The sequence below is a fragment of the Emys orbicularis genome, chromosome 4, assembly GCF_028017835.1.
Source record: "Emys orbicularis isolate rEmyOrb1 chromosome 4, rEmyOrb1.hap1, whole genome shotgun sequence".
NCBI lineage: Eukaryota > Metazoa > Chordata > Testudines > Emydidae > Emys > Emys orbicularis.
The window spans coordinates 85,837,986-85,850,980 of NC_088686.1; the positions used below are offsets into that span (position 1 = coordinate 85,837,986).

Consider the following 12,995-nt stretch of genomic DNA (forward strand, 5'->3'; position numbering starts at 1 on the left):
TTAAAATACAAAAGTATCCCATGAAAATGGTTCAAAAAGTTTATTTGAATATTTAATTTACAAAAAATCATATCTCCTATGTGGTGTTCTATGCAAAATTGGATAAAATAAACTGCGTATAAAACCCAACCCAATTTATTAATGCAATACGACAAAGAAATGAAACCACGTGAGAGAAAAAAAAATATATAGTCATATGACATACATGACATTCATTAAAGATTGTCCCAACCATTCAAGACTTGGTTTCAACATGATAACCTTCTTCCTAGATACACTGTGCCATTTTATACAAAGATTTTCTGTACTCCATTGATCCAAATGTGCCAGTTCCACCCTGCCATTCTCATTTTGATCAGAAGGTGGATACAGACAGTATACACATTTAACATATGCATTATTAGCTGGAACTTACTATCTTTGCTAGGGACACTAACTTTTGTGGTGAAGTAAACCAATTTTTAAAAGTGATAAGAACTTCAATTTCTATTTTGGCAAAAAACAGGACTAACTCCTTTGTTAAGGAGAAATGTTACTGGCAGTTTCAGCTGAACATATAAAGAGGACAGTTGTCTTTGTGTGGATCAGAAGTGGAGACTATTTGGAATGGTTTTATGCTATTTGTATTAACATTTCTTGACTGAAATATGGTTATAACTGTCTTACTGAACTGCAAGCCTGCCTGTTTCATTGTATGAACAAAAATATATTTGTACACACGATGCCATATAGCAACATTGTACTTCCTTTTAATCTTTAAGGCAGAGAGACTATTACTGTAAGTAGTGGGGTACTGGTTTGGATGCCAGTTTGGGGTTCCTTGAAAAGACCATGCATGTCCTTGGGTGAGTCAACACTGAAATTTTGCAAGCACTTCTGTAGCAACTTTAAAAGGGTTTTCTGGGAGGGGGGGAGAGAACGAAGCGATTAGCAAGAGCTAGTGCTAAGATGTCCATAGGGGAAAAGACAAAAGCAGTAGCACCAGAAAGTCCATAAAAGAGCCAAGAGACCTCACTTTAAAATGAAATAATGAATAACTGGACTGTTTCCTTCATAGTATCAATACATATCTAACCATTGGCCAATATTCAAAGTTAGGTAGTTGTCATTAACTGTAACTCTCAAGTCCTTCTCTTCCCTTATCCATACACTATATATGGAAATACAGGTGTACTCCTACTTATGTGGAAATGCAAATTACCTACATAGCCATGATCTTTAGCTGACAACATTTAGTGGAAGACTAACTAGACTTAATCACTAGGTAATTCTGTTCACTTACAGGTATGAGTGAAACATGCATTCTTATGACAGGCAGCTAATAGTCCTTGAAATGGCATTTAATGACGATCACTAATTTGGCAAAGAATAAGGAAAAACATTTCAAAATGCATAAAAACCATTACCAGGGGCCTTGGTGGGGAACATAAGAGTTACAATATATTAGCGAATTCTGTGGCATAAACATTTTAAAAAGCATCAGCAAAGTATTAAATATAAAAGCAATATGTATATACCCCTCCATCCTCAAAAAAGCATCATGATTTGTAGTGTATTAAATCAGGTTTAATGACTATGGCATTAAGGCATAATCGGTTGACAATATTCTTTATTGCCTCAGCTCAACATAATTGGCTGGGAAGAGCCCATATCTGCCTTTGCACACACCCCTCCACCAGCCGTCATCAATCATTTCTATGTTCGTGATGATGTCATCTGGATCGAAGGAAATCTCATCATCCCCCGCTGAGAAAAGAGTGGAAGAGGCAATGTGTTTAGTACTCTCACATGAAGTTCTACTGTGGTCAGTTTTTTCCTTGGTAATGGTATTTTTAGTAGCATTAAGTGATTAAAAAGGGAGTTATTCACAGAGGAGCCTTAGTAATGTTAGCTACCTTCCTCTCTCCAATGCGCCAAACAAGGACGTTTAAAACAGGATAGAAAATGTGATAATTAAAAGATTCCTCTGAGCAACAGACTCCCTCTTACTTGCTTTATAGTGGCAGCTTTCATCCTAAAAGGAGAACATTCAATTCTTATCCATTACACGTTGGGTATACTGTTAATCTTGTATAGTGACTGCTACCCATCACACCAAGGAAAACTTTCTATAACCATAATATTCATGTTACTCTTCGGGCCTGGCGGTCACTTAATATCTAACTGCTAGAGCTGGGCTTGATGTATTCTGGGTGGGGGATATGTATTACGCTAACATTACACTAGACAGAAAGTTATTCATAGGTTACAAAATTAAAGAGAACAAGACCTGTGCTTACCAGCCTGGTAATCGTAAAGGGCAATGGCTGTAATTCCAAGTTCATTTTCATATTCATCATAAGTATTTTCTTCTAAAGAGTGTTAGAAAAGACAGACACATTAGAGGACTAAAACCACACTATGTATAGATAGAGCCCTCATTTATGAAAGTGTAATCTGGCACCCTTCTTCCACATCTCCATTGTAATTTGGACACAGATTGAAGTAAGGAAACAAACTAGCAAACTGTGTCAGTGTGCACCCAGAAGAGGCACAATTTTGGAAATATTGGCATAGGTTTTGATTGGTTTCTTTGATATTTTTACAACATATTAGAAATTGAGATGATGGGGAGGTTGTTATAGAAAGGAGCATGAGAGGGTAGAAATGAAGACCCATTGCTTTATAGTTCAGGAAAAGGTCTATAAAATGTGAATAGATCCAGGGACACACTTTGAAGAGAAATTTCATTCTCGCATGGCCGGGGGGTGGGGTGGGGGGGGGGAGGGTGAAGGGGGGGGGAGGGCGCGGAAGAGATAGGCAGCTTTGAATTAGTTTATGAACAAATTTTGAGAAAAACAAAAATACTTTTACAAGATGAAAAAAGTACCACACACATACAAACACACACACACACACGCCTAAAAAAAAAAAAAAAAAAAAAAAAAAAAAAAGTGACATGAAAAACAGGAACACACCCTTCCAATCTCTACTCCCCCACCAGCAGATTTAGCTTTCTTGGCTGAATGTCCCAAACTGCAAAGGTTAAAAGCTGCATCTGTTGCTTAATTCTAAAGGAAATTATTTGTTAGTAGGATTTTCAAGATGGCTGGCCAGCACTGGCTAAAATAAGCCTTTATTTGAAGTTCACCTTTGTATTTTTTTCCCAAAGCCAATTTGTGTTACATGACATAAGTAGAAGCAAGAGGATGGCTCTCTCTAAACTTCAGCTAAAAGCAGTCATTAGTTTGTATTATAGTTAGTTCAACATTAAATCATGAATCTTATTTATTTTCAGCATTGGAAATAAGGCCCAGTCATTCTAAAGGCAGGTCAATGTTCTGCTTTGCCATATTGCCCCTTTAATTTGATATCAGCACATTTAAATTATAAATTAAAATGTTAACTTAGATTATATGTTGCTGCCCAAACCTGTGACAGGGACATATCAGTACAATTATTCACTGAATCACTACCTACCATTTGAAGGTACCAACTCAGAAATAAGAGCACTCTACCTGCTTGATAGAGGTCTCCTGCCCCTGCCACTTCATAGACTGTCTCTGGGTCATATACTGGCTCCCGCTGACTGATTGCTTCTTGGTAGTTTGACTCTTCAGCTTTGTAGCTGGATTCCGGCTCATGTACAGCTGAATATATTGTATTGGAATTCTTGTAGGTTGCATCTGACTCATATGAAGCTGCATCCTAGAAAAACAACGGTGAAACTTGTCAGGGTCACATAAGCAGCCCCTCAAGCATGACATCAATAGTGCAGAAGAGAAGTTCCTAGGTACTGCATTCAGCACTAGAACTCAAACTAGCAAGAACATTTCCTTTGAAACCGGCAATATTCAATATTATCAGACAACAATATGTACATGTGAAGGAATGTCTTGAGGTCACCCTAAATATGATTAGAATCCAACGGAACAGAACAGCTATTCTACAGATATCAAGTTAGTCTGCCATCACTGTTATGATTCCAGGAACTAGTGACATGATAACTTTAAAATCTCTAGATACCACTACAAGTGCATTACAACTAAACAGACATGCGTCTGTAATGTCAACAGGTCCATTGTGTAAATATTGTAATATTGTTAATAAATGGTGGTTTATGATACAAGACAAGTCTATTTCTCACAATTAGACACATTTTTGCTTGTTGCATTTATATTTTTCCTATTTACAACGTAAACAATCAAATTTTAATACTAGGAAGAATAAACATCTCTCACTTTATTTCAATTTCACCCTTTAAGGCTGAACTCTAACATTCATTGTTGTAAGAACTCCATTTCCCACATTAGCCCCTTATTAATATTTCAGTAGGAGAGAAAAATCTTATTGATCCAAAAAGCAACAGAGGGTCCTGTGGCACCTTTAAGGCTAACAGAAGTATTGGGAGCATAAGCTTTCGTGGGTAAGAACCTCACTTCTTCAGATGCAAGATGACTTGCATCTGAAGAAGTGAGGTTCTTACCCACAAAAGCTTATGCTCCCAATACTTCTGTTAGCCTTAAAGGTGCCACAGGACCCTCTGTTGCTTTTTACAGATTCAGACTAACACGGCTACCCCTCTGATTATTGATCCAAGGCTACCTATATATCCCCTTATATTTACACATCTAGCTATAAAACCCAAACGCCAGGACCCATTAAATAGAACTTCCTACAAGAAGAAGGCAGCTTACCACTTTACTGGATATCATTACTTCACAGCAAAGCCACAAAAAATTACCCACAAATATAAAGCCTGTTCACTACTGAAATGTGTTTAGGACAAGCTATTCAAGCTACTAATTGTGATTTTAACTAACCTCATAAACTGGGCTTGAGGGCAGCTTCTCATCAGCTGGCTGTGGGGTGGGAGATGGAGGTGGAGTTTGTTTTTTGGCTTTAGCTTGTTCCTTTATCAAAAAGAAAAGTGATTAAATTCAGGATAACTTTGAACAGTGTTTGACTCCTGGATAGTGAACAAGAAGCAGTGTGGGTGCAATGACCAGCGTGCTCTTAAACTAACTCTATAAGGCCTGGTGACAAAGGATGGTTTTTTGACTTGAAAACACAGCATCTAACTAATTGCATAATTAAATCTGTGTGTTTTGTTGAGACTGGCCATAAGGTGTGTGAATAAATAGGGTGGATTAGAAGAGAGAGTAATTTATGTATGTTACTTGTAGAATGTAAAGCGAGCACCTGATTCTGCTCTTTGGAATATTTGCATAGCATCTGTAGGTTATCTGTATTCAGTATTTTAAATCCATGAACTGGGCTTCAAATTGTATTTTAATTCAAGTGTAGGGAACTTGATACCACATGTTCTAGTTACAAAACTGACATGTCATTTTTGATGAGAAAAACGTTTAAGCTTTTCCTGGCATGTTAACCAGCTGACAAGGCAACAGGCTTTGAATAGCTAGGACAGAATTAAATTCGCGACAATGCTGTGGCCTGAACTTCCACAAGGTTTCCACATGGTGCTACACAGTGTGCGACTATTTGGAACTCCATACAGTCCACTGCATGCTGATTGCACCTGAATCGGGGCAATGTTTCAGCCAAAAGGACGCATGAATCTTTTGGGTTAATTTTGGATTGAGGTAGGATATTAAAATACAGGAAGATTAATATTACCATGATTTTAAAAGGTTATAAAAATTAGGCATTGCCAGCTAGTTAGTATTTGCCTCTTTAGCTGCAATACTCAGGAGTAACTGCTTGTGCCATTTAGCAACAGAAATTAACATGTCTGCCTTGTGTTTAATTCTTCTCACTAATGTAACAGACATTTGCAGGAGCATGCAGTACTCTGAGAATAGAAGTATGGGCTCTTTGCAGGGACACAGCCAATATCTTTTCTTTTTACGGCCTCTCTATGATAAAAACAGAGCATTTTTCATAATTAAAAAAAAGGAAGGGTAAAGACAGGGAGATACTGTGTTTTTCAATTCTTTAGAAAAAATTAGGAATATCAAGCCCATCAAGCCCAGACTTCCCTGTAGAAATCCCAGTCCACAGTTGAAAGGCTTACACAGAAACCTTTGCTTCTCATTGTTTGTGGCTGACTTAAAGAAGTGTAACCAACATACAAGGACAAGAGTCTTGAACACTGGCCCAGCTTGAAGAACTCAACACACTGGTGCTGTGCTCTTATGAAAATCTGCCCCAGTGTGAACAAGTCTCCTCTTTCTTTGCAATTGCTCAGGTTTTCGTATCTTGGAGAGTTTTCTCAGGGAGTTCTATAGCAATAGGGAATTCAAGACCTGAAATTTATGATGTATAGATGAACAAGCAGAAAAAAAAGTTGAGAAAAGTTAGAGATGTTCTTTATGCTTTACTAAGAAGCAAAATAATGGCAGAAAAAATTGCTTTACCGTTCACTTTAAGTTCTGTAATTATTATTTTATATGTAATATTTTGTAGATTTAGATAGACTTCCTGCAGTGTAGCCCAAAAGAGAGGTTTCACAGATTCCCAGTCCTAGCTCCCATTGACTGTGATTTTGGGTAAGCTATTTAAACTGAGTGCCTCGGTTTCCTTACCTCTAAAAATGAAGTGGAGGCAATGATATTGATCCACCTTTGAAAAAGGCTTTATGTTCTTTGGATGAAAAGCACTGGAAAAGTGCTACATTATTATACTACATTAAATTGCTACAAGTGTAAAATAAGTGAAATTCTCTGTTTAAAGATAGCATTAGATACTTTCAACCTAAGTTAGCAGCCTCAAATGTTTAAGTATAGTCTGAGTTATGTGTTCTTTAAAATGGCTACATGCTTCTCAGACTGTAGTTTAGATGCCAACAGTGTAATTGCTTTTCCATATAACATTTAAGATGCTTAAAATATGGTCTTGCCAAGCAGCCCAGAGCTGGGTTTCTGCCACCATAAATTGCTCTACATGAAGCTTGGATTAGAAAGCAACTTCTAGCATTTGAGACTAACAATCGTTAGACATTGGCTGATTCAACAGAGCATTTAAAGAACACCATCCCTGAACACCATCCTAACGAGAAGTAAAATGAGCATGAGAGGGAAAACAAAACAAATTGCACGTGACCAACAAAAGCAGTGAGGTAATTAGCTGAAGCAGTCTAGGAGGAGACATCACCCTCTGATGGGAGACACAGGAGTGGGAGAATTCGCATTCATGCCCTACAAAACCTATACTGCAAAAATCAGTTGTTCAATTGTAAATTAACAAGCCTATCTGCTATTACTGATTTGACTATATGTACACTAGTTGTATGTTTCTTTGCTTAGACACAGCTTGGGTTATGTAACAATCAGTGAATTTATTTTGTGGTATTTTAAATCTCTCTTCCACACAGAGAATGTAACACACCGATTTTTAGATGTTTTAAATCTATGCAGTGCTGGACTGACCACCTTGAAGGCAGATGACCTCAGTCCATGGGAAACTGTGCAAGGTTCCGTCAGCCTAACTTACAATACCCCACAGAGAAGAGATGGTAGTTCATTCTCTAGACCCAGTCAATCCTTGGTGTCTGTTGAAAAAGCTAACAAGGATGGTTATTTGGGTAACATGGCGCCCTGTCCTCTAAGAGAGAGGACTGAGATCACCAACTCATTTCCCAGGAATTGCAACTACCAACCTTGCCTGGATTTCAGCGAATGACCTAGATGTGAAAGAACACTTACTGCTAACACTCAAATCATCCAGTCCCATTAATAGGGGAGAGTCATGACTACTCAGTAGAACTTCGTTATTCAAAATTAAAAACCATTCACATTCCCAGCATCACTGTGTTCTATGAAGCAGGTCAAGGTTAAGCAACATTTTCTCCATTTCCAGTTCTGGGATTCCATTAGCTACTCAGAGGTTACTTTTATAGCTCTTGTGGGAGTCCAGCTGTGTGTCTGAAAGTGAAGTTTGGTAGAAAGGGGCCCTGGCTCCCACGTGAAGTGCTAGCACCAGAGTACTTAAATGTCCAAGTCTAGCAAGAGAAAGAAAGAAGTGTGTTTTCTAGAGGACATACCCTTCTCCTCTCCTACCGCACATTCAGAAACCACCAGAGTTTGCCCAGAAGGGCTCTGAATCTTACTGACTTCTAGTTTCCTTCTCGCCTCCTCCTGTTCTCGTTTCTCCTGGGCCACTCTTTGTGCTCTCTCAGCTTCTGCTTTCCTTCTGTCTTCCTGTTCCTTTTCCTTGGCTAGGTTTTCAAAGTTAGCTCGGATGTTGCTTGTTTTATTATTCACTGTAACATTACAAATATTAAAAAAAAAAAAATCAAGATCAAAATGAAAAACAGAAAAAAGTGTTCTACTTGCACCGAATCTCTGCAAGGCGCCACACTGGAGTCAGTTTACAGCCAGATTTCATAGTGGGGGGGAAAACACACTTCATGAGGGCTCCCCACCCCCACAAGCTCCCTTTGTGCCATCCTCCTCTATTGATGGGAATCCCTGCAAGTCCCCATACCCTTACCTCATGGCAGGGGCTCTGTGTCCCCCATGTTTCACTCCCTCATACCATTGGATCCCATTCCTCTCTCCCCCACCCTGGCAGTGGCTCAGTGTCCTGCCAGGTCATCATTCCCCCCCCCCCCCACCCCCCCACCCCTGTCAGGTCCTCATTTTCCCCATCTCCATTTCACGCCTTCCAGATCCCTGTTCATCTCTCCCAGGGCCCCATTTTTCCTTCCCCATCTCCATTTCCTCTGACTCTGGGTCCCCACTTCCATGCCAACTAACCCAATTCCTGCTTTCCTCGTCACCCCTACTCTCCATCCCATTGTGGGTTCCTGCTCCCCCAAATTGCCAAGCCCACTTGCCTCCAGGTGCCTGCTTTCTCACTGGCCCTTAGTCCTTTCCAGATCACTGCTTCCTCCCCTGGCACCTGATCCACTCTCCTGCTCCCACGGCCAGGGGCGGCTCTAGGCACCAGCAAAGCAAGCAGGTGCTTGGGGGAGCCCATTTGCAGGGGCGGCAGCCAGCAGGGATCCAGCCTGGGAGCTGAGAACCAACAGGGGGCCCTGGGAGCTGTAGTTCCTTGGTTAGCTCCCTGCCTATAGAGCCAGCCCTGGAGCAGGGAAAGAACTACATTTCCCAGCATTCCCTTGGCCACTACCAACAGGAAAGAGGGGGAGGGAGTGAGGAAGCTGAGACCTCATGCTGCAGCCTGCTGTGAATGGAGAGCTCACTGCTAGAAGGGGGTGGCACTGTGAATGGGGAACAAGCGTGCCCAAGAAGTAGAAGGCTTTGACCCAGATATCCCCTTCAGAAGACATCCCCAGACCGGATTAGGGATACTGGTGTGACCTCACCTTGCAGCCCCCAAAGAAAGAATTGGGTGGACTAAATGGACAGTGCACCTCTCTATCTGAAGCCTAGCAAGGGAGGTACATGGATCCCACTAGAATTTAAAATGAAAAGTAAGGGAGGGGAGGCTCTACTAGACTGGGCAGCTTTAGATACAGTACCAGGCACGTAGGAGGATTTCCACTTCTGAGCCATGGAAGCAGAAATTGACTTTTCCTTTCCAGATTTAGCTAATATTCAGAAAGGGAATCTAGCATCTGCCTTCCAGATTTGAACACCCTCAAAATTCAGGAGTGCTCAAGCTCAATTTGGGCAGCTGTTACTTCATTTCTCCCAAATCAAATATACTGATCCACTGTAACTTGCTGTAGAAAAAGTAGGATAAAATTGAGCAAGAAATGCTTCCCAGTGGTTTTTAGGACTGGAATTGCTATTTTCAACAGCCATTGCCATTTTTTTTTTTTTAGTTTTATTTATTTAAAAGGAAGACAGTGATATTGCATTGGCAAATTCCCCATAGAAACAAAGAGTGGAACAAAAGAATAATGAAGGCACCTCAACTTTTCCTCATTTATGGAAGACAGTCTTATAATATGCATCCAGCTATCCTCCAATCACACACGCTGAAAATTGTTCCACTTTACTGCAGTTCTGTAACCATATGGGAACCAATCCTGTCTGTGTTCTGTGCACATCCAAAATTCCTGCTGAATGACCCATCCTGGGAGCGAGTTACCAGTGAACCAGAGCTGGGGCAGAAGGAGGGTGCGTGTGGGGGGAGGGGGGAGAGAGCCCCAGGCTGGGGCGGCAGGGGTGTGCAGGTGGGGGGGCACTGGTCGGGGGGAGCCCAGAGCTGGGTCAGCATGGGGTGTGTGTGTGTGGGGGGGGGGGGAAGCCCAGGGCTGGGGCGGCAGGGGGGTGGGGGGGAGAGCCCAGGGCTGGGGCAGCAGGGGAGTGCGGGGGGGAGCCCAGGGCTGGGGTGGGGGCAGCAAAAATTTTTGTTGCTTGGGGCGGCAAAAAACCTAGAGCCGGCCCTGCCCACCACTCCCTGCTTCCCTCACCAGTGCAGCCCCATTTCTCTGGGTCCTTGTGCTTCCCAAATTCCCATCCCCAAATCCTTCCTGTTAGGCTCTCTGGTTTTCTTCTTTCTATTAGAGTCCAGGCTACACTCTCCCCATGCAGCAAGTAGAACTGCTGCCTCTGATACATGTAGGTCAGGGGTGGGCAAACTTTTTGGCCCGAGGGCCACGTCTGGGTGGGGAAATTGTATGCAGGGCCATGAATGTAGGGCTGGGGCAAGGGGTTGGAGTACGGGGTGCGGTGCGGTGTGCAGGAAGGGGCTCAGGGCAGGGGGTTGGGGTGCAGCAGGGGGCTCAGGGCAGGGGGTTGGGGTGAAGGAGGGGTGCAGCAGGGGGCTCAGGGCACAGGGTTGGGGTGCGGGGTGCAGGTGGGGTTCAGGGTGCGGGCTCCAGCCCAGCACCACTTATCTCAAGCGGCTCTGGGGTGGAAGCGGCGCGCAGCAGGGCTAAGGCAGGCTCCCTGCCTGCCCTGGCCCTGCACCGCAACCAGAAGTGGCTAGCATGTCCAGCAGTGGCTCCTGGGTGTGGGATGGGGCAGACAGCTCCACCACATGCTGCCCTCGCCTGTGGGTACCACCCCCGAAGCTCCCATTGGCCGCGGTTCCCTGTTCCTGGCCAATGGGAGCTGCGGGGGGTGGTGCCTGCAGGCAAGGGCAGCGCACGGAGCCCTCTGATCCCTGACTCACCCAGGGGTCACAGGGATGTGATGCCAGCCACTTCCAGGACCGACGCTGAGCCAGGGCAGGCAGGGAGCCTGCCTTAGCCCTGCTGTGCCATGGGGCTGGCAATCCCATGGGCCGGACTGGAAGCCCTGATGGGCTGAATTCGGCCCATGGGCCGTAGTTTGCCCTCCCCTGATGTAGGCAGTAGCAGGGGGCACTAAAGATTCCTGGGACGTGGCATTCCAAAGTTACTGCATTACAGACAAACAGACAAATGCCACTGAGTTGAGTGTAGAGCCTCATATCTTTTGGCCAATTAATACACATTCACTGTTGTAGCAACATCCTCATGGTATAAATTCAATGACTTTTTGAGAGCTGAAGTGCAATTCATTCCCTGGGCACCCCAAACATATGCTAACAATGCTAAAAAAAAGGCAGATTTCAATAAAGAGATCTGACACAGAAGTATAGTAGCATCAGTATTACAGCTTTTTAAGATATGTTTACATCTAAATATCATTTCTTAAGATTCTTTAAGCTCAGTTACTACAAGCCCTTCTTCTGCAACAACTTGGTGCAGCACCTAGCTTTTTGTCATACTTCAAAGTCTTGACAGACAGGGAGGGAGGAAGAACAGAACAAGGAGCAATGGTCTCAAGTTGCAGTGGGGGAGGTTTAGGTTGGATATTAGGAAAAACTTTTTCACTAGGAGGGTGGTGAAGCACTGGAATGGGTTACCTAGGGAGGTGGTGGAATCTCCTTCCTTAGAGGTTTTTAAGGTCAGGCTTGACAAAGCCCTGGCTGGGATGATTTAGTTGAGAATTGGTCGTGCTTTGAGCAGGGGGTTGGACTAGATGACTTCCTGAGGTCCCTTCCAACCCTGATATTCTATGATGAGACACAGCCCAGACATGGTATCTCATCAGCTACATTGCCAATACTCAAAATACATCTTAACCACACACCTCTGCCCCTTCTTCTCCCTCTCCTAACATGTGAAGGAAAAGAAATATCCCCTGTTCCAAGATTCATTCAGAGCATAAGGCCCAGTCCTGCAAACCTTCTCTGTTGAACTCACTGCATTTAATGGGTGTTCCATGCGCACAACAGGCTTTCAGGATCAGGCCCAGAGACTTCCGAGGACGTTAGTAGGACTCAGGCAGTGCAAAGGCTTTGTTCTGGCCAACTGCACGGGGTGAATTTTGCCTACTGCAACTGGACCCTTGAGTCACAATATTCTGTTTGTTCCTTATTTGGAGTGCTGTCAAGGTGGCTGTGCAAACAATTCTGGTGTGAGTGTATTTAATTACTCCTGGGGAATTCTGCGCCACTGCGCGTGCTCAGTGTCATGTCCCCCCACAGATTCTCTTTACTTCCCACCGAAAAATGGTTTCTGTGGGGGAGCAAAGAGAAGCTGCTCTAGTGCTCATTCACCCCTCCCTGGCAGCGCAGGTGCATCTGTTCGGGCACTCAGAGCAGCCCGGGGAGAGGTAAGTCACCACAGGGGTGGGGCGGGGGATGTCTGGGGATGCCCTGGCTGCCCAGGGACATTGGTTCTGGCTGGGCTGGGGGGAGGAGAGGGTCGACGGAGACCGAGTTCCCCCCTGCCTCTCACAGAGCAGCCCGGGCAGGATCAAATCAATACCCAGAAACCTCCCCCGACTGCAGGAAGCTCTGCACCGTGGGGGGGAGGAGGTTGGGTGCAGGGGGTGAGGCTCAGTGGGGTGGGGGTTCAGGGTGCAGGGGTGAGGCTTGGCTGGGAGGGGGGGGGAGGAGGAGGTTGGGTGCTGGCAGGTCCAGATGCATAGGGGTTGGGTGGACAGGGGTAGCGGCTTCCCATACATACCCCTCCCCCCCACTTCCTGGCCCCATTGCTCCTCAGCCTCGCCTGAGCCTCACCCCTTGCATCGGGGGCCCTCACGAGCCCCCAAATTCCCATTCCCCCCCGAGCCTCACTCCCTTCATCAGGAGCTCCCCACCCCACT

General features: G+C 44.1%; 1 protein-coding gene across 3 annotated transcripts in view; it reads right to left on the reverse strand.

The window, feature by feature from the left end:
- Window positions 1-1,609: 1,609 nt before the first annotated feature.
- CTTN (cortactin) overlaps window positions 1,610-12,995 on the reverse strand; it is a 34,255-nt gene continuing 22,869 nt past the window's right edge. For all 3 annotated transcript variants that reach the window (XM_065403119.1, XM_065403120.1, XM_065403118.1), the window contains 5 exons: window positions 8,055-8,203; window positions 4,803-4,892; window positions 3,498-3,687; window positions 2,280-2,351; window positions 1,610-1,746 (listed from right to left, as the gene is read on the reverse strand). In XM_065403119.1, the coding sequence (XP_065259191.1) occupies window positions 1,610-1,746; window positions 2,280-2,351; window positions 3,498-3,687; window positions 4,803-4,892; window positions 8,055-8,203 (638 nt within the window). The remainder of the gene's footprint in view (window positions 1,747-2,279; window positions 2,352-3,497; window positions 3,688-4,802; window positions 4,893-8,054; window positions 8,204-12,995) is intronic.